The sequence below is a fragment of the Heterodontus francisci genome, chromosome 1, assembly GCF_036365525.1.
Source record: "Heterodontus francisci isolate sHetFra1 chromosome 1, sHetFra1.hap1, whole genome shotgun sequence".
Lineage (NCBI taxonomy): Eukaryota > Metazoa > Chordata > Chondrichthyes > Heterodontiformes > Heterodontidae > Heterodontus > Heterodontus francisci.
In genome coordinates, this window is record NC_090371.1 from 6,858,084 (window position 1) to 6,879,334 (window position 21,251).

Below are 21,251 nucleotides of genomic sequence, written 5' to 3' on the forward strand. Positions count from 1 at the left end.
AAATTCAGTTAAAAAAGTGAACAATGGTCCAAAATGGCTGCAGAAGAACAAGGGATTGGCCTTTTGTATATTCAAACTGTCTGACAAAGACAAAGGACAAATCTTCAAAGCTAAGACGTGTCAATTGAACCCATTCTACATCTATCCTCATACATTCTAGAATTGAATATTTTCCTCTGAAACAAAGAAGGTGTGAAGTAGCCACATAAAGACAGTCAGAGAGAGAGACAAAAAAGCAACATCCGAACAGCTTGTGTTCCAGCCAAGCCAGAAAAAGCACAAGCCCTGCTGCAGAATTCGCCATCTACATTATACAGCAATGAGCAGTAGAAGTAACAACCGGCTTCAATTAAAGCTTCAATCAAGAGAGAAATCTACACTCATCACAAGAAGTTGATTTCCAAGAAGCAACAGGTTTATCGTAACCTTCTACCGCCACTAAAAGTCACCTTCCTATTTTCCCTTCTTTATCTGTCTCTTCTTGAGTATGTGTGTGTCAGTGAATGTGTGAGTGGATGAGGTTGCAACAATTTTGGGAAAAGGCGTCTTTTCTTTTTTTTCTCTTTTGGGCCTCCTTATCTTGAGAGACAATGGTTAAGCGCCTGGAGGTGGTCAGTGGTTTGTGAAGCAGCACCTGGAGTGGCTGTAAAGGCCAATTCTAGAGTGACAGACTCTTCCACAGGTGCTGCAGAGAAATTTGTTTGTCGGGGCTGTTGCACAGTTGGCTCTCCCCTTGCGCCTCTGTCTTTTTTCCTACCAACTACTATGTCTCTTCGACTCGCCACATTTTAGCCCTGTCTTTATGGCTGTCCGCCAGCTCTGGCGAACGCTGGCAACTGACTCCCACGACTTGTGATCAATGTCACAGGATTTCATGTCGCGTTTGCAGACGTCTTTAAAGCGGAGACGTGGACGGCCGGTGGGTCTGATACCAGTGGCGAGCTCGCTGTACAATGTTTAGTTTTAGTTTAGAGATACAGCACTGAAACAGGCCCTTCGGCCCACCGAGTCTGTGCCGACCATCAACCACCCATTTATACTAATCCTACACTAATCCCGTATTCCTATCACAGCCCCACCTGTCCCTATATATTTCCCTACCACCTACCTAAACTAGGGTCAATTTATAATGGCCAATTAACCTATCAACCTGCAAGTCTTTGGCATGTGGGAGGAAACCGTCTTTGGGGATCCTGCCATCTTCCATGCGGCTCACATGGCCAAGCCATCTCAAGCGCCGCTGACTCAGTAGTGTGTATAAGCTGGGGATGTTGGCCGCCTCGAGGACTTCTGTGTTGGAGATACGGTCCTGCCACCTGATGCCAAGTATTCTCCAGAGGCAGCGAAGATGGAATGAATTGAATGAAATGAAAAGGCGTATTGATCAATAAACAATTGATTTTCTGTTTTGAAAACCTACAAGGAAACATGTGGCTCTCTGTTTATTTGAAAAATAAAACACCAAGGGGCTATACTCTAATACCATTACACTTGCTGCAGTCAGGTGGGAAGTTGAACAATTGTTTTATTCTCAATCCACAGTTCAGTACAAATACCAGTTCCACTCTTCTCCTCTGGACTAATTCCCCTGTCCAGAACTAACTCCCTGACACGGGAAAAACCCAAACTGCTCTCTATTAACTCTGAAGTAAGTCCTGGTTAATTAAAGGGACCAGCATTTTCAACATTGTCAACAAAGGCTAGAAAGTAGACAACAAAGGAGTTGTTCAGTGATTAGTCGTATATGTGTCAATGCAAGGAGTGTAATGAATAAAGCAGGTGAGTTAAAGGCAGAGCTAGACACTTGGAAGGAGATCATAGCTATTATTAAAACATGGCTTCAGAAAGGACGGAAATAGCAGCTCAAAATTCCTGGTTACAAGATTTTCATCCAGGGTAGAGAGGGGGATAAAAAAATGGGTGGGGGATTGCAATATTGGTAAAGGAACAATCACAGCTGTGAGTAGTAATGAGCATGGACTTTCAGCTGAGAAAAAGTGAATAGATAACTTACTTTCATTCACAAACCAATTCACATTTAAAAACCTAATTGTCAGACAGATCTAGAAGAAAAGGCTATTGTACAATATGAAATGATTACTTTAGAAGTATATAAAATAATCTGCCATAAGTCAAATCAAAGCCACAAACCGAATTTTGTTCAATTTTATTTTGACTTGAAAAGTTTGTGTAGCAGGAGCATCAAATGAGGCCATATGGGTTGAACTGACAAACAGAAAAGGGACAATCATACTGCTGGGGGTATACTATAGACCTCAAAACAGTCAGAGGTGATATCAGGGCAAATATGTAGGCAAATTGCTAAGAAGTACAGTAACAAGAGGATTTCGACTATTATCCTAATATTAACTGGGATAAATTCAGTGTAAAAGGTACAGCCAGAGGGCGCAATGTATTCAGGAGAACTTTTCTAGCCAGTATGTAGCAGGCCCAACAAGAGGATGACCAGTTCTGGGCAGATAAGACAGTCACGAAGAAATCTAATCGGGAATTCAGAAGAAACTTCTTTACCTGGAGAGTGCTGAGAATGTGGAACTCGCTACCACAGTGAATAGTTGAATCAAATAATAAAGATGTAGTTACATGGATAGACTGGCGAAGCTGGGGCTGTTCTCCTTAGAGGAAAGAAGATTGAGGCAAGATTTGATAGAAGTGCTCAAAATCATGAGGGGTAGAGACAGAATAGATAGGGAGAAACTGTTCCCATTGACAAAAGGGTTGAGAACAGGACACTGGTTCAAGATGAATGACAAAAGAACGAAAGGCGACATGAGGAAAAACTTGCTTACGCAGTGTGTAGTTAGGATCTGAAAGCATTGCCAGGGTAGGTGATGGAGGCAGATAGAATCGAGGCACTGCCTGAGTAGGTGATGGAGGCAGATAGAATCAAGGCACTGCCTGAGTAGGTGATGGAGGCAGATAGAATTGAGGCACTGCCTGAGGAGGTAATGGAGGCAGATAGAATTGAGGCTTTCCATAGGGAATTGGATAAGCTATTGTGAAAGGGCTGAGGAGTGGAACTAGCTGAATTGCTCTGGCAGAGAGCCAACATGGACTCGATGGGCTGAATGGTCACAGCACAAGAGGAGGCCATTCCATGAGCCGATGATTTTAAGGCTTTGGAGAGAGTGCCAAAGGGATTTACGAGAATAGTACCAAGGGTGAGGCAGTTGAGTTCCATGGAGAGATGGCAAAGCTGGTATTGTCGTCCCTAGAGCAGATACGTTTAAGAGGAGAATCGATAGAGGTGTTCAATACGATGAATGTTTTTTTTTTATTCATTCAGGGATGTGGGCGTCGCTGGCTAAGCCAGCATTTATACAGGAAATGGAAAAGTCCTGGGGAAAATTGATGTCCAGAGAGATTTGGGTGTTCAGGTCCATTGTTCCCTGAAGGTGGCAACGCAGGTCAATAGAGTGGTCAACAAGGCATACGGCATGCTTTCCTTCATCGGACGGGGTATTGAGTACAAGAGTTGGCAGGTCATGTTACAGTTGTATAAGACTTTGGTTCGGCCACATTTGGAATACTGCGTGCAGTTCTGGTCGCCACATTACCAAAAGGATGTGGATGCTTTGGAGAGGGTGCAGAGGAGGTTCACCAGGATGTTGCCTGGTATGGAGGGTGCTAGCTGTGAAGAGAGGTTGAGTAGATTAGGATTATTTTCATTAGAAAGACGGAGGTTGAGGGGGGACCTGATTGAGGTGTACAAAATCATGAGACGTATAGACAGGTTGGATAGCAAGAAGCTTATTCCCAGAGTGGGGGATTCAATTACTAGGGGTCACGAGTTCAAAGTGAAAGGGGAAAAGTTTAGGGGGGATATGCGTGGAAAGTTCTTTACGCAGAGGGTGGTGGGTGCCTGGAACGGGTTGCCAGCGGAGGTGGTAGACGCGGGCACGAAAGCATCTTTTAAGATGTATCTAGACAGATACATGAATGGGCAGGAAGTAAAGAGATACAGACCCTTAGAAAATAGGCGTCATGTTTAGACAGAGGATCTGGATCGGCGCAGGCTTGGAGGGCCGAAGGGCCTGTTCCTGTGCTGTAATTTTCTTTGTTCTTTGTTCTTTTGTTCTATTTATTGCCCATCCCTAATTGCCCTTGAGAGGTGGTGGTGAGCTGCTTTCTTGAACCGCTGCAGTCCATGTGGGGTAGGTACACCCACAGTGCTGTTCGGAAGGGAGTTCCAGGATTTTGACCCAGTGACAGTGAAGGAACGGCGATATAGTTCCAAGTCAGGAGGGTGTGTGACTTGGAGGGGAACTTGCAGGTGGTGATGTTCCCATGAATTTGCTGCCTTTGTCCTTCTAGGTGGTAGAGGTCGCGGGTTTGGAAGGTGCTGTCGAAGGAGCCTTGGTGCGTTGCTACAGTGCATCTTGTAGATGGTACACACTGCTGCCACTGTGTGTCGGTGGTGGAGGGAGTGAATGTTTGTGGATGGGTGCCAATCAAGTGGGCTGCTTTGTCCTGGATGGTGTCGAGCTTCTTGAGTGTTGTTGGAGCTGCACCCATCCAGGCAAGTGGAGAGTATTCCATCACACTCCTGACTTGTGCCTTGTCGATGGTGGCCAGGCTTTTGGGAGTCAGGAGGTGAGTTACTCGCCGCAGGATTCCTAGCCTCTGACCTGTTCTTGTCACCACGGTATTTATATGGCTACTCCAGTTCAGTTTCTGGTAGCCAATGGTAGCCCCTAGGATGTTGATAGTAGGGGATTCAGTGATGGTAATGCCGTTGAATGTCAAGGGGAGATGGTTAGATTCTCTCTTGTTGGAGATAGTCATTGCCTGGCACTTGTGTGGCACGAATGTTACTTGCTACTTATCAGCCCAAGCCTGGATTTTGTCTAAGTCTTGCTGCATTTCTACACGGACTGCTTCAGTATCTGAGGAGTCACGAATGGTGCTGAACATTGTGCAATCATCAGCAAACATCCCCACTTCTGACCTTATGATTGAAGGAAGGTCATTGATGAAGCAGCTGAAGATGGTTGAGCCTAGGACATTACCCTGAGGAACTCCTGCAGTGATGCTCTGGAGCTCAGATGATTGATCTCCAACAACCACAAGCATCTTCCTTTACACTAGGTATGACTCCAGCCAGCGGAGGGTTTTCCCCCTGATTCCCATTGACCTCAGTTTTGCTAGGGCTCCTTGATGCCATACTCAGTCAAATGCTGCCTTGATGTCAAGGGCAGTCACTCTCACCTCACCTCTTGAGTTCAGCTCTTTTGTCCATGTTTGAACCAAGGCTGTAATGAGGTCAGGGGCTGAGTGGTCCTGGCGGAACCCAAACTGAGCGTCACTGAGCAAGTGCCGCTTTATGGCACTGTTAATGACCTTCCATCACTTTAGTGATGATTGAGAGTAGGCTGATGGGGCGGTAATTGGCCGGGTTGGACTTGTCCTGCTTTTTGTGTACAGGACATACCTGGGCAATTTTCCACATTGTAGGGTAGGTGCCAGTGTTGTAGCTGTACTGGAACAGTTTGGCCAGGGGTGCGGCAAGTTCTGCAGCACAGGTCTTCAGTACTATTGCCAGAATATTGTCAGGGCCGATAGCCTTTGCAGTATCCAGTACCTTCAGTCGTTTCTTGATATCATGCCGAGTGAATCGAATTGGCTGAAGTCTGGCATCGGTAATGCTGGGGACTTCAGGAGGAGGCCGAGATGGATCATCAACTCGGCACTTCTGGCTGAAGATTGTTGCAAATGCTTCAGCCTTATCTTTCGCACTGATGTGCTGGGCTCCCCCATCATTGAGGATGGGGATATTTGTGGAGCCACCTCCTCCAGTTAGTTGTTTAATTGTCCACCACCATTGACGGCTGGATGTGGCAGGACTGCGGAGCTTCGATCTGATCCGTTGGTTATGGGATCGCTTAGCTCTGTCTATCGAATGCTGCTTACACAGTTTGGCACGCAGATAGTCCTGTGTTGTAGCTTCACCAGGTTGACACCTCATTTTGAGGTGCCTGGTGCTGCTCCAGGCATGCCCTCCTGCACTCTTCATTGAACCAGGGTTGGTCTCCTGGCTTGATGGTAATGGTAGAGTGGGGGATATGCCGGACCATGAGGTTACAGATTGTGGTTAAGTACAATTCTGCTGCTGCTGATGGCCCACAGCGCCTCATGGATGCCCAGTTTTGCATTGCTAGATCTGTTTGAAATCTATCCCATTTAGCACAGTGATAGTGCCACACAACACGATGGACAGTATCCTCAATGTGAAGATGGGACTTCATCTCCACAAGGACTGTGCAGTGGTCACTCCTACCAATACAGTCATGGACAGAAGCATCTGCGGCAGGCAGATTGGTGAGGACGAGGTCAAGTATGTTTTTCCCTCGTGTTGGTTCCCCCACCACCTGCCGCAGACCCAGTCTAGCAGCTATGACCTTTAGGACTCGGCCCAGCTCGGTCAGTAGTGGTGCTACCAAGCCACTCTTGGTGATGGACATTGAAGTCCCCCACCCAGAGTACATTCTGTGCCCTTGCCACCCTCAGTGCTTCCTCTAAGTGGTGTTCAACATGGAGGAGTACTGAGTCATCAGCTGAGGGAGGGCGGTAGCTGGCAATCAGTAGGAAGTTACCTTGCCCATGTTTGACCTGATGCCATGAGACTTCATGGGGTCCCAGAGTCGATGTTGAGGACTCCCAGGGCAACTCTCTCCCTATTGTATACCACTGTGCCACCACCTCTGCTGGGTCTGTCCTGCCGGTGGGACAGGACATACCCGGGGATGGTGATGGCAGAGTCTGGGACATTGTCTGTAAGGTATGATTCTGTGAGTATGACTATGACAGGATGTTGTTTGACTAGTCTGTGGGCCAACTCTCCCAACTTTGGCACAAGCCCCGAAATGTTAGTAAGGAGGACTTTGCAGGGTCGACAGGTTTGATAGAGTAAATAAGGAGAAAGGGTGGTTAAAGCAGATTCAATAGTAACATTCATAAAAGAACTGGATAAATACTTGAAGGAAAAAATCTACAGGGTTACGGGGAATGAGCAGGGGAGTGGGATTAATTGGACAGCTAAAGCAAAGAGCTGGCACAGGTTCAATGGGCTGAATGGCATTGCTTTATCATTCTATGAAACACTCCCAGGGCATGTACAGCATGGCGTTAGATACAGAGTAAAGCTCCCTCTGCACTGTCCCCATCAAAACTCACAGGACAGGTACAGCATTGGTTAGATACAGAGTAAAGCTCCCTCTACACTGTCCCCATCAAAACTCACAGGACAGGTACAGCATTGGTTAGATACAGAGTAAAGCTCCCTCTACACTGTCCCATCAAACACTCACAGGACAGGTACAGCATTGGTTAGGTACAGAGTAAAGCTCCCTCTACACTGTCCCATCAAACACTCCCAAGGCTGGTACAGCACGGGTTAGCTACAGAGTAAAACTTCCTCTACACTTTTCTATCGTGAACATTTTGGACAGGATTTCCTTCAATTTAATATTAAATAGAAACCGCTCACTGACATTCAAGTACAAGGCAGAGTGAACAAGTCCAGTAGATAGGTGATACAGTCTTATTCTTCCTTGTACAACGCAAGATTTACTCACTTATTTCTCCTGAGATCCAGCGTTAAGTCCTCCCCCTCTAGCTTCACTGAGATGCTGATGTGGTTTGGATAGCTCCTCTACATAGGGCACAATGAAATACTCATTATTAGACTGTGATTTCTTCACTGAAGCTCCCATACTTACTCACAAGACAGTTATTTCCATTCAAGAGTAAATGACAGTATGAATATATTCAGAGTAAAGCTCCCTCTTCGCTGTCCTATCAATCACTCCCAGGGCAGGTACAGAACACCTTTAGGATCTCTACTGATTTCTACAGAAGGAGCAGCTATCTCCTGTACTGACCATAGAATAATGGAATAGTGAAGAACAGAAGGATGTTATTCGACCCATCTAGGCTCTGCTGGCTCTTTCCAAGAGCCTTCCAGTTAGTCTTACTGAACCTGCCGTCATTACCCAGTCTGGCCTATCTGTGAATCCAGACCCACAGTAATGAGGTTGACTCTTAACTGCCCTTTGAACTAGCCTAGCAAGACACTCAGTTATATTCATCCACTGAGCTTCTCAAGGGCAATCAGGGATGGACAATAAATGCTGGCCTAGCCAGTGACATCACATCCCATAAATGAATAAAACAAAATGCTTTTCCTGCAATTCTTTCTCTTTCAAATATTTCTCCAATTCCCTTTTGAAAGCTACTATTTATTTTGTTTTTAACCACCCTATCAAGCAGCGCTTTCCAAATTTTAAACACCTGTGAGAGACCCGAGCAAAACACAACGCAGCATCACAAGTATTACAGCACCGGCATGTATTCACATACTTTTCTTAATCGCTATGTCTCTTTCATCATCAGTTGCTGCTTCTTGCTCTCTCTCCCAAATCACTCTTTGACTTTCAAATTACCCTAAATCCCACTCCTACATCCCAACCCAACTCTGTCTCCCCATTCCATCCTCCCTCCATCAGAATAGTGGTATGGTAGCTTGGTCTTGATGATACTGGACTAGCAATTGCCCCACCATCAGATCTGGCCGTCACAGAGATGTGCAAGAATTATAGATTGGTTACACTGGGGGATGATGTTAGAGTAAAGAGGAAGGAGGGAGAGGAACTTCTGAATCTGTTCAGAAGAACTTCCTTGACCAGTATGTTCTCAATTCAACTAGGAGAGAGGCATTACTGCATCTGTTGCTGAGGAATGAGGTCGGCCAAGTAGACAAAGGGGGAACATTTATGCAGTGTGCCTCAGCGGATCTGGTGGCATGCGAGGTGATATAATTGGGTGGGAGGGAGGTGTTTTTTTCGGATTCCTGGCAGCGGAATATTTTCGAGAAATTAAGTTGGTGGCAGGTTTGCCATGTAGCAGGTTTGCCCGAGCACGGTGGCAGATGCAGATTTGAATTCATTTAGGTAACATGAATACTCATCATCCTACACATAGTTACGATTTGGCTGACTGGTACAAAAGGTGAAGTCACACGGGATCAGAGGTGAGCTGGCAAGATGGATACAGAACTGGCTCGGTCATAGAAGACAGAGGGTAGCAGTGGAAGGGTGCTTTTCTGAATGGAGGGATGTGACTAGTGGTGTTACGCAGGTATCAGTGCTGGGACCTTTGCTCTTTGTAGTATATATAAATGATTTGGAGGAAAATGTAGCTGGTCTGATTAGTAAGTTTGCAGACGACACAAAGGTTGGTGGAGTTGCGGATAGTGATGAGGATTGTCAGAGGATACAGCAGGATATAGATCGGTTGGAGACTTGGGCGGAGAAATGGCAGATGGGGTTTCATCTGGACAAATGTGAGGTAATGCATTTTGGAAGGTCTAATGCAGGTGGGAAGTATACAGTAAATGGCAGAACCCTTAGGAGTATTGACAGGCAGAGAGATCTGGGCGTACAGGTCCACAGGTCACTGAAAGTGGCAACGCAGGTGGATAAGGTAGTCAAGAAGGCACACGGCATGCTTGCCTTCATCGGTCGGGGCATAGAGTATAAAAATTGGCAAGTCATGTTGCAGCTGTACAGAACTTTAGTTAGGCCACACTTAGAATATTACGTGCAATTCTGGTCGCCACATTACCAGAAGTACGTGGAGGCTTTGGAGAGGGTACAGAAGAGGTTTATCAGGATGTTGCCTGGTCTGGAGGGCATTAGCTATGAGGAGAGGTTGGATAAACCCGGATTGTTTTCACTGGAGCGACGGAGGTGGAGGGGTGACATGATAGAGGTTTACAAAGTTATGAGCGGCATGGACAGAGTGGATAGTCAGAAGCTTTTTCCCAAGGTGGAAGAGTCAGTTACTAGGGGACATAGGTTTAAGGTGAGAGGGGCAAAGTTTAGAGGGGATGTGCGAGGCAAGTTCTTTACACAGAGGGTGGTGAGTGCCTGCAACTTGCTGCCGGGGGAGGTGGTGGAAGCAGGTACGATAGCGACGTTTAAGAGGCATCTTGACAAATACATGAATAGGAAGGGAATAGAGGGATACGGACCCCGGAAGTGCAGAAGGTTTTCGTTTAGGCAGGCATCAAGATCGGCGCAGGGTTGGAGGGCCGAATGGCCTGTTCCTGTGCTGTGCTGTTCTTTGTTCTTTGATTTAGTTCAACCTGCCAGATGAAGTGAACAGCGAGCGATATTCCCGTGCCACTTGGTTCACGAATGTTTCAACATGGTGTGTGACAGTCAGATTTGTGCAGTTGAGTCTCAGGACTGTACTCTTCTCTCTAACTCATCCGCTAAACTAATGCAGCGTTGGAATGGATGTTTGCCTCCAGGCTCGGCCCCAGCAAGGATGAATCAGCTCAGGGAATGGTGGCGACAGAATGTGACTAGTGGGGTACAGCAGGGTTCAGTTCTTGGACCCCATTTGTTCCCCACAATATATATCAATGATTTGGATATGGGGACCAAATGTAGGATTTCCAAGTTTGCAGAGGACACAAAAGTAGGTGGGATTGTGGTTTGTGAGGAAGATGCAAAGCAGCTTCAAGGGGTTTGGACAGAGTGGGAAAGAACCAATGGCAGATGGAATATAATGTGGAAAAATGTGAGATTATCCACTTTGGTAGGAGGAATAGATGTGCAGAGTATTTCTTAAATGATAAGAGATTAGAAAGTGTAGATGTACAAAGGGACCTGGGTGTCCTTGTCAATAAGTCACTGAAAGCTAACATTTAGGTGCAGCAAGCGATTAAGAAGGCTAATGGAATATTAGCCTTTATTGCAAGAGGATTTGAGTACAGGAGTAGTGAAGTCTAGCTTCAATTGTATAGAACCTTGGTTAGACCACACCTGGAGTACTGTGTGCAGTTTTTATTCCCTTACCTTAGGAAGGATATTATTGCTATAGAGGGACTACAATGAAGGTTCACCAGACTTGTTCCTGGGATGGTGGGACTGTCCTATGAAGAGCGACTGGGGAAACTGGGCCTGTATTCTCTAGAGTTTCGAAGAATGCGAGGTGATCTCATTGAAACCTACAAAATACTTCAAGGGATAAACAGGGTAGATGCAGATAAGATGTTTCCCCTGGTTGGGGAGTCTAGAACCAGGCGACACAATTTCAAAATAAGGGAGAAGCCACTTAGGACAGAGATGAGGAGAAATTTCTTTACTCAGAGGGTTGTGAATCTTTGCAATTCTCTACCCAGAGGGCTACAGAAGCTCAGTCATTGAGTATGTTTAAAGAAGAGATTGACAGATTTCTGGATATAAATGACATAAAGGGGATATGAAGATAGTTTGGGAAAAAGGCATTGAAGTGGTAGATCAGCCAAAATCATAGTGGCAGGCTTGATGGGCTGAATGGACTACTCCTGCTCCTATGTTCCTAAACCTACTTGTCAGCTCTTGGAATGTATCTCTGTAGATTATCCAAGTATTTTTTAAATGCGGTGAAAGTCTCTGTGTCTTTTACCCTTTTAGGTCGTGAGTTCCAGACCCCACCACCCACTAAGTGAAAATTTTCTCCTCAAAACTCCTCAAATCCTTCTATCAATCACTTTAAATCTATGTCCCCTGGTTATGGGCCTCTCTGCAAACAGAAATAGGTTTGTCCTCTGTCCACTCTATCGAGGCCCCTCATAATTCTTTGCACCTCAATTAAATCTTCCTTCAGCCTCCTTTGTTCCAAAGAAAACAACCCCAGCCTATCCAATCATTCCTAAGAGCTAAAATTCTCCACTGAGGGCAACATCCTCGTAAACTTCCTCTGTACTTTCCAGAATGCGATCACCTCCTTCATCTACTGTGTTGATCAGAATTGCGGCCTAACTCATGTTTCATATGGTTCTGTCATAACCTTCCTGCTCTTATAATCTATACCTCAGTCAATAAAGGAGAATATCCTGCATGCATATTTAACCACCTTATCCACCTGTCCTGCTACCTTCAGGGATCTGCGGACAAGCACTCCAAGGCCCCTTTATGTTCCACTACACTTGGCACTATTCTACCATTTATTGTGTATTCCCTCACATTGATTGCCCTCCCCAAATGGATCGTCTCACACTTCTCCAGATTAACGGTGTTTGCCACTATCTTGCTATCTGCCTGCTGGCTCCTTCCTCACAATCAACCACACAGCCAATTTTCATCACCTGCAAACTTCTTAATTATGCTCCCTACATTTAAGTCTAAATCAGTGATCTTTCCAATGGGACAGAAAGGGACCTAGAACTGAGGCCTGTTCAAACGGGACTGTAAACAACCTTCTCGTCACAAGAAAAACTGTCGACTATTTCACTTTGCTTCCTGCCACTGAGACAATTTTGGATCCAACTAGCCACTTTTAATTTCCTGACTAGTCTGCCATGTGTAACTTTGTTAAAAGCCTTGCTAAAATCCATGTACATTATGTCAGATGGGCTCCCCTTATCAAACCGCCTTGTTATCTCCTCAAAAAGCTCAATCAAGTTACTCCAATGTGGCTTTCCTTTCGCAAATTCAAGCTGACTGTCCTTGATTAAGCCGTATCTCTCAATGATGATTTACATAATCTCTCAGAACTTTTTCCAATAATTTGCAAATCACTGAATTAAGGCTTGTAATTATGCAATCAATCCGTTACTAACTTTTTCTCATATTCTTTCCTAGGATGTGAGCATCACTGAAAAGGACAACATTTATTGCCCATCCCTAATTGCCCTTGATAAGGTGGTGGTGAGCCACTATATTGAAACACTGCAGCTCGTGTGGTGTCGGTAAACCTACAGTGCAGATAGGGTGGGAGTTCCAGGATTTGAGCCCAGTGACAGTGATGGTATATGACTTGGAAAGGATCGTGATGCCACTGTTCTTCTAGTAGAGGTCAGGAATTTGGAAGGTGCTGTCGAAGGAGCCTTGGCGAGTTGCTGCGGTGCACCTTATATATAGTACACACTGCTGCCACTGTGAAACAGTGATGGAAAGAATGCATATCAAAGGTGGTGAATGGGTGCCCAGCAGGTGAGCTGCTTTGTCCTGGATGGTGTTGAGCTTCTTGAGACCAGAGCGGTGGCAGGCGGACCTGGGAGGAGGCTGATCCGGAGCGGAGGCAGGCGGACCTGGGAGGAGGCTGATCCGGAGCGGAGGCAGGCGGACCTGGGATGAGGTTGATCCGGAGCGGAGGCAGGCGGACCTGGGAGGAGGCTGATCCGGAGCGGTGGCAGGCGGACCTGGGAGGAGGCTGATCCGGAGCGGTGGCTGGCGGACCTGGGAGGAGGCTGATCCGGAGCGGAGGCAGGCGGACCTGGGATGAGGTTGATCCGGAGCGGAGGCAGGCGGACCTGGGAGGAGGCTGATCCGGAGCGGTGGCAGGCGGACCTGGGATGAGGTTGATCCGGAGCGGAGGCAGGCGGACCTGGGAGGAGGCTGATCCGGAGCGGTGGCAGGCGGACCTGGGAGGAGTCTGATCCGGAGTGGAGGCACGCGGACCTGGGATGAGGCTGATCCAGAGCGGAGGCAGGCGGACCTGGGATGAGGCTGATCCGGAGCGGTGGCAGGCGGACCTGGGAGGAGGCTGATCGGGAGGGGTGGCAGGCGGACCTGGGAGGAGGCTGATCTGGAGCGGAGGCAGGCGGACCTGGGATGAGGCTGATCTGGAGCGGAGGCAGGCGGACCTGGGATGAGGCTGATCCGGAGCGGAGGCAGGCGTACCTGGGAGGAGGCTGATCCGGAGCAGAGGCAGGCGGACCTGGGAGGAGACTGATCCGGAGCGGAGGCAGGCGGACCTGGGAGGAGGCTGATCCGGAGTGGCGGCAGGCGGACCTGGGATGAGGTTGATCCGGAGCGGAGGCAGGCGGACCTGGGATGAGGTTGATCCGGAGCGGAGGCAGGCAGACCTGGGAGGAGGCTGATCCGGAGCGGTGGCAGGCGGACCTGGGAGGAGGTTGATCCGGAGCGGAGGCTGGCGGACCTGGGAGGAGACTGATCCGGAGCGGAGGCAGGCGGACCTGGGAGGAGGCTGATCCGGAGTGGAGGCAGGCGGACCTGGGATGAGGTTGATCCGGAGCGGAGGCAGGCGGACCTGGGATGAGGTTGATCCGGAGCGGAGGCAGGCAGACCTGGGAGGAGGCTGATCCGGAGCGGTGGCAGGCGGACCTGGGAGGAGGTTGATCCGGAGCGGAGGCAGGCTCTGTCTCTCTCTGTGCTGGCGCGCGCTGAGATTCGAAAGAGGGGAAAAAAGCTTCCAGTGACAACATGGGAAATCTACAAGGTGTTTGTTTGGGTAAGTAATAGCTGTTAGTGTATTTAAATAGCTAAAAAAAAGGAGAAAGTTTTTTTTGGAAAAAAAACCTCAAGTGATAAGGTGAGTACTATGAAGATGTGTTTTTTTTTAATTAGTGTAATTTATTAAGGACTTTAGATTGTAGTTAGATTGTTTAGAGTAGAACAAGACCCCGAGTGTAATTAGTATTTTTTAACGGAGTAACTAATTAATCTAAAGGTAAGTAATGACAGGAGAGCTCAGCCCCGTGATATGCTCCTCCTGTGCTATGTGGGAAATCAGGGACGCTTCCAGTGTCCCTGGTGACCATGTGTGCAGGAAGTGTGTCCATCTGCAGCTACTGACTACCCGCATTACGGAGCTGGAGCTGCGGGTGGATTCACTGTGGAGCATCCGTGATGCTGAGGACGTCATGGATAGCATGTTTAGTGAGGTGGTCACACCGCAGGTAATGGCTGCACAGGCAGAAAAGAAATGGGTGATCACCAGACGGAGTAGTAGGCGCAGGCAGGTCGTGCAGGAGTCCCCTGTGGCCATCCCCCTCTCAAACAGATATACCACTTTGGATACTGTTGTGGGGGGGGATGACCTCCCGGGGAAAGCAGCAACAGCTAGGTCCGTGCCACTAAGGATGGCTCTGCTGCACAGCAGAGGAGGAAAAGGAGTGGAAGAGCTATAGTGATAGGGAATTCTATCGTAAGGGGTACAGACAGGCGTTTCTGTGGCTGCAAACGTGACTCCAGGATGGTATGTTGCCTCCCTGGTGCTAGGGTCAAGGATGTCACGGAGCGTCTGCAGGACATTCTGAAGGGGAAGGGTGAGCAGTCAGAGGTCATGGTCCATATTGGTACCAATGACATAGGCAGGAAGAGGGATGAGATCCTGCAACAAGAATTTAGGGAGCTAGGTAACAGATTAAAAAGCAGGACCTCAAAGGTTGTAATCTCTGGATTACTCCCGGTGATACATGCTGGTGAGTTTAGAAATAGGAGGATAGAGCTGATGAATGTGTGCCTGAGGAGATGGTGCAGGAGGGAAGGCTTTAGTTTCCTGGATCACTGGGACTGTTTCTGGCAAAGGTGGGACCTGTACAAGTTGGACGGGTTGCACCTGAACCGGAACAGGACCAACATCCTTGCTGGGGGGTTTGCTAGTGCTGTTGGGGCGGGTTAAAACTAATTTGGCAGGGGGATGGGATACAGAGTGGAGGTACAGTAGGGGGTGATGCACAGTCAAATATAGAAGAGAAACTGAATCAGTCTGGAAGGCAGAGCAAATGTAGACCTGTTAAGACACAAGTGAAAAATGCAAGGCTGGATTGCATCTATTTTAACACAAGGAGTCTGACAAGTAAGGCAGATGAATTGAGGGTGTTGATTAGCACATGGGATTATGATATTATTGCTATCACAGAGACATGGTTGAGGGAGGGACAGGACTGGCAGTTCAATATTCCAGGGTATGGAACCTTCAGGCGTGAGAGGGGAGAGGGTAAAAGAGGAGGTGGCATTGCACTGTTGATCAAGGAGTCTATTACTGCAGTAAGGAGGGATGATATCTTAGAAGGTTCCTCAAATGAGGCCATATGGGTAGAACTTAAAAACAAAAAGGGGGCAATCACTTGGCTGTGAGTGTACTACAGGCCTCCAAACAGTCAGGGAGAGATAGAGGAGCAATGTAATAATCGTAGGGGATTTCAACTTCCCCAATATCAACTGGGATAGTCTTAGTACAAAAGGCTTAAAGGGGGCGGAATTCTTAAAATGCATACAAGAGAGCTTTTTGAGCCAGTATGTAGAAAGTCCTACAAGAGAAGGGGCAGTACTGGACCTAATCCTAGGGAATGAAGCCGGACAAGTGGTAGAAGTGTCAGTGGGGGAGAATTTCGGGGATAGTGACCATAACTCTGTAAGATTTAAGGAAGTTATGGAAAAGAACAAAGATGGTCCAGAAATAAAGGTACTGAATTGGGGGAAGGCCGATTTCAATTTGATAAAACAGGATCTGGCCAAAGTGGACTGGGAGCAGCTACTTGTAGGAAAGTCTACATCAGACCAGTGGGAGTCATTCAAAGAGGAAATAGTGAGAGTTCAGAGCCAACATGTACAGGTTAAGGTGAAGGGTAGGACTAACAAGTCCAGGGAACCCTGGATGTCAAGGGATATGGAGGATTGGACCAGGAAAAAAGGAGGCTTATGGCAGATTCGGAGCACTGAAAACAGCGGAGGCCCTAGAGGAGGATAGAAAGTGTAGGGGGGTACTTAAAAAAGTCATTAGGAGAGAGAAGAGGGGATATGAGAAAACACTGGCGGGCAAGATAAAGGAAAATCCTAAGGCATTTTTATAAGTATATTAAGGGCAAGAGGATAAGCAGGGAAAGATTCGGGCCCATTAGGGACCAAAGTGGCAATCAGTGTGCGGAGCCGGAGGACATAGGTGAGGTTTTAAATGATTACTTTTCATCTGTGTTCACTATGGAGAAGGATGATGTAGGTGCAGAAATCAGGGAGGGGGATTGTGATATACTTGAACATATTAGCATTGAAAGGGAGGAAGTATTAGCTGTTTTAGCGGGTTTAAAAGTGGATAAATCCCCAGGCCCAGATGAGATGTATTCCAGGCTGTTATGTGAGGCAAGGGAGGAGATAGCAAGGGCTGTGACACAAATTTTCAAATCCTCTCTGGTCACAGGAGAGGTACCAGAGGACTGGAGGATAGCGAATGTGGTACCATTATTCAAGAATGGTAGCAGGGATAAACCAGGTAATTACAGGCCAGTGAGTCTAACATCAGTGGTTGGGAAACTATTGGAAAAAATTCTGAGGGACAGGATTAATCTCCACTTGGAGAGGCAGGGATTAATCAGGAATAGTCAGCATTGCTTTGTCAGGGGGAGATCGTGTCTAACTAACTTGATTGAATTTTCCAAGGCAGTGATGAAATGTGTAGATGAGGGTAAAGCAGTTGATGTAGTCTACATGGACTTCAGTAAGGCTTTTGATAAGGTCCCACATGGGAGATTGGTTAAGAAGGTAAGAGCCCATGGGATCCAGGGCAATTTGGCAAATTAGATCCAAAATTGGCTCAGTGGCAGGAGGCAGAGGGTGATAGTCAAGGGTTGTTTTTTGCAATTGGAAGCCTGTGACCAGTGGTGTACTGCAGGGATCGGTTCTGGGACTCTTGTTGTTTGTAATGTACATTAATGATTTAGATGTGAGTATAGGAGGTATGATCAGTAAGTTCGCAGATGACACGAAAATTGGTGGTGTTGTAAATAGTGAGGAGGAAAGACTTAGATTACAGGCCGATAAAGATGGGCTGGTAAGATGGGCGGAGCAGTGGCAAATGGAATTTAATCCTGAGAAGTGTGAGGTGATGCATTTTGGGAGGACCAACAAGGCAAGAGAATATATGGATGGTAGGACCATAGGAAGTACAGAGGGTCAGAGGAACCTTTGTGTAATTGTCCATAGATCACTGAAGGCAGCAACACAGGTAGATAAGGTGGTTAGGAAGGCATATGGGATACTTGTCTTTATTAGCCGAGGCACAGAATATAAGAGCAGGGAAGTTATGATGGAGCTGTATAAAACACTAGTTAGGCCACAGCTGGAGTACTGTGTACAGTTCTGGGCACCACACTATAGGAAGGATGTGATTGCACTGGAGAGGGTGCAGAGGAGATTCACCAGGATGTTGTCTGGGCTGGAGCATTTCAGCTATGAAGAGAGACTGAAAAGGCTAGGGTTGTTTTCCTTCGAGCAGAGAAGGCTGAGGGGGGACATGACACGGGGAGGTGGTGGCGTACTGGTATTGTCACCAGACTAGTAACCCAGAGTCCCAGGTATTGCTCTGGGGACATGGGTTCGAATCCCACCACAGCAGAAGGTGGAATTTGAATTCAATTAATAAATCTGGAATTTAAAGCTAGTCTAATGATGGCCATGAAACCATTGTCGATTGTTGTAAAAACCAATCTGGTTCACTAATGAACTTTAGGGAAGGAAATCTGCTGTCCTTACCTGGTCTGGCCTACATGTGACTCCAGATCCACAGCAATGTGGTTGACTCTTAACTGCCTTCTGAAACGGCCTAGCAAGACACTCAGTTCAAGAGCAATTAGGGATGGGCAATAGATGCTGGCCTGGCCTGTGACGCCCACATCCCATGAAAGAACATGAAAAAAATGATTGAGGTATACAAAATTATGAGGGGCATTTATAGGTTAGATAGGAAGAAACATTTTCCCTTAGTGGAGGGGTCAATAACCAGGGGGCATAGATTTAAGGTAAGGGGCAGGAGGTGTAGAGGAGATTTGAGGAAAAATGTTTTCACCCAGAGGGTGGCTGTCATCTGGAATGCACTGCCTGAAGAGGTGGTTAAGGAAGGACCACTCACAACATTTAAGAAGTATTTAGATGAGCACTTGAAACGCCATAGCATACGGGCCATGTGCTGGAAAATGGGATTTTTTTCTTTATTCATTCATGGGATGTGGGCGTCACTGGCCAGGCCAGCATTTATTGCCCTTCCCTAATTGCCCTTGAGAAGGTGGGGGTGAGCTGCCTTCTTGAACCGCTGCAGTCCATTTGGGGTAGGTATACCCACAATGCTGTTAGGAAGGGAGTTCCAGGATTTTGACCCAGTGACAGTGAAGGAACGGCGATATATTTCCAAATCAGGATGGTGTGTGACTTGGAGGGGAACTTGCAGGTGGTGGTGTTCCTATGTATTTGCTGCCCTTGTCCCTCTAGTTGATAGAGGTCGCGGGTTTGGAAGGTGCTGTCTGAGGAGCCTTGGTGCATTGCTGCAGTGCATCTTGTAGATGGTACACACTGCTGCCACTGTGCGTTGGTGGTGGAGGGAGTGAATGTTTGTGGATGGGGTGCCAATCAACAGGGCTGCTTTGTCTTGGATGGTGTTGAGCTTCTTGACTGTTGTTGGAGCTGCACCCATCCAGGCAAGTGGAGAGTATTCCATCACACTCCTGACTTGTGCCTTGTAGATGGTGGACAGGCTTTGGGGAGTCAGGAGGTGAGTTACTCGCCACAGGTTTCCTAGCCTCTGACCTGCTCTTGTAGCCATGGTATTTATACGGCTACTCCAGTTCAGTTTCTGGTCAATGGTAGCCCCTACAATGTTGATAGTGGGGGATTCAGCAATGGTAATGCCGTTGAATGTCAAGGGGAGATGGTTAGATTCTCTCTTGTTGGAGATGGTCATTGCCTGGCACTTGAGTGGCGCGAATGTTACTTGCCACTTATCGGCCCAAGCCTGGATATTGTCCAGGTCTTGCTGCATTTCTGCACGGACTGGGCAATCATCAGCGAACATCCCCACTTCTGACCTTATGATTGAAGGAAGGTCATTGATGAAGCAGCTGAAGATGGTTGGGCCTAGGACACTACACTGAGGAACTCCTGCAGTGATGTGCTGGAGCTGAGCTGATTGACCTCCAACAACCACAACCATCTTCCTTTGTACTAGGTATGACTCCAACCAGCGGGAGGTTTTCTTTCTGATTCCCATTGACCTCAGCTTTAATAGGGCTCCTTGATGACATACTTGGTCAAATGCTGCCTTGATGTCAAGGGCAGTCACCCTCACCTCACCAGTTCAGTGCTTTATGGCCGGCACAGACATGATGGGCCGAAGAGACTGTTTCTGTGCTGTATAACTCTATAACTCGATGAGTGTTGTTGGACCGACACTCATCCAGGCAAGTGGAGAGGATTCCATCCAGTCCTGACTTGTGCTTTGCAGATGGTGGACAGGCTTCGGGCAGTCAGGAGGTGGGTTACAAACAGCAGAATTCCCAGCCTCTGACCTGCTCTTACAGCGACAGTATTTACATGGCTGGTCCAGTTAGACTTGTGTTCAATGGTGATCCCTAGGATGTTGATCGTGGGGGATTCAGCGATGGTAATGCCGTTGAATATCAAGGGGAGATGGTTAGATTCTCTCTTATTGAGATCGTCATTGCCTGTCACTTGTATGACGCAAATGTTTCTTGCCACTTATTGGCCCTAGCCTGAACCCTGTCCAGGTCTTTTTGCATGTGGGAACTATAATTCAAAGTTTTGCAAGGTTTGCAAATTTTGAAATTGTGTCCTCTACACCAAGGTCTTGGTCATTAATATATATCAGGAGCAGCAGGGTTCCCAACACTGACACTCAGGAACCTCCACTACAAATTTTCTTCCAGTCAGAAAAGCAACCATTAACTACTACCCTCTGTTTCCTGTTATTCAGCCAATTTCACATCCATGTTGCTACTGTTCCCTTTATTCCATGGGCTTTTAATTTTGCTGACAAACCTGTTTTGTGACAATTTATCACATGCCTTTTGGAAGTCCAGTTACACCACATCAACACAATTTGCTCTTCACAAATCTGTGCTGGCTTTGCTTAATTAACCTGCATTTATCCAAGTGACTATTAATTGTCTCCCAAATTATCGTTGCTGGTAGCTTCCCCACGACTGAGATTAAACTGAGTTACAGGGCTTATCTTTACTGCCTTTTTGAAAGAGGGTGTTACATTTGCAATTCTCCAGTCATCTGGCACCACCCCTCAGTCTAAGGAAGATTTGAAAACTATGGCCAGTGTCTCCACAGTTTCCACCCTCACTTCCCACAGTATCCTTGGATGCATCTCATCGGGTCCTAATGCCTTATCAACTTTAAGTACAGACAGCCTATCCAATACCACCTCCTTATCGATTTTAAACAAGTTTTTTTTTATTCATTCATGGAATGTGGGCATAGCTGGCCAGGCCAGCATTTATTGCCCATCCCTAATTGCCCTTGAGAAGGTGGTGGTGAGCTGCCTTCTTAAACAGCTGCTGTCCATTTGGGGTAGGCACACCCACAGTGCTGTTGGAAGGGAGTTCCAGGATTTTGGCACAGCGACAGTGAAAGAACGGCGATACAGTTCCAAGTCAGGATGGTGTGTGACTTGGAGGGGAACTTGCAGGTGGTGGTGTT

General features: G+C 47.2%; 1 protein-coding gene across 1 annotated transcript in view; it reads right to left on the bottom strand.

Moving 5' to 3' along the window:
• Positions 1 to 21,251, bottom strand: part of LOC137377644 (disintegrin and metalloproteinase domain-containing protein 12-like) — a 369,827-nt gene that overhangs the window by 299,164 nt on the left and 49,412 nt on the right. Inside the window, exon 3 of the mRNA XM_068047522.1 lies at positions 7,596 to 7,672. Within this exon, the coding sequence (XP_067903623.1) occupies positions 7,596 to 7,672 (77 nt within the window). The remainder of the gene's footprint in view (positions 1 to 7,595; positions 7,673 to 21,251) is intronic.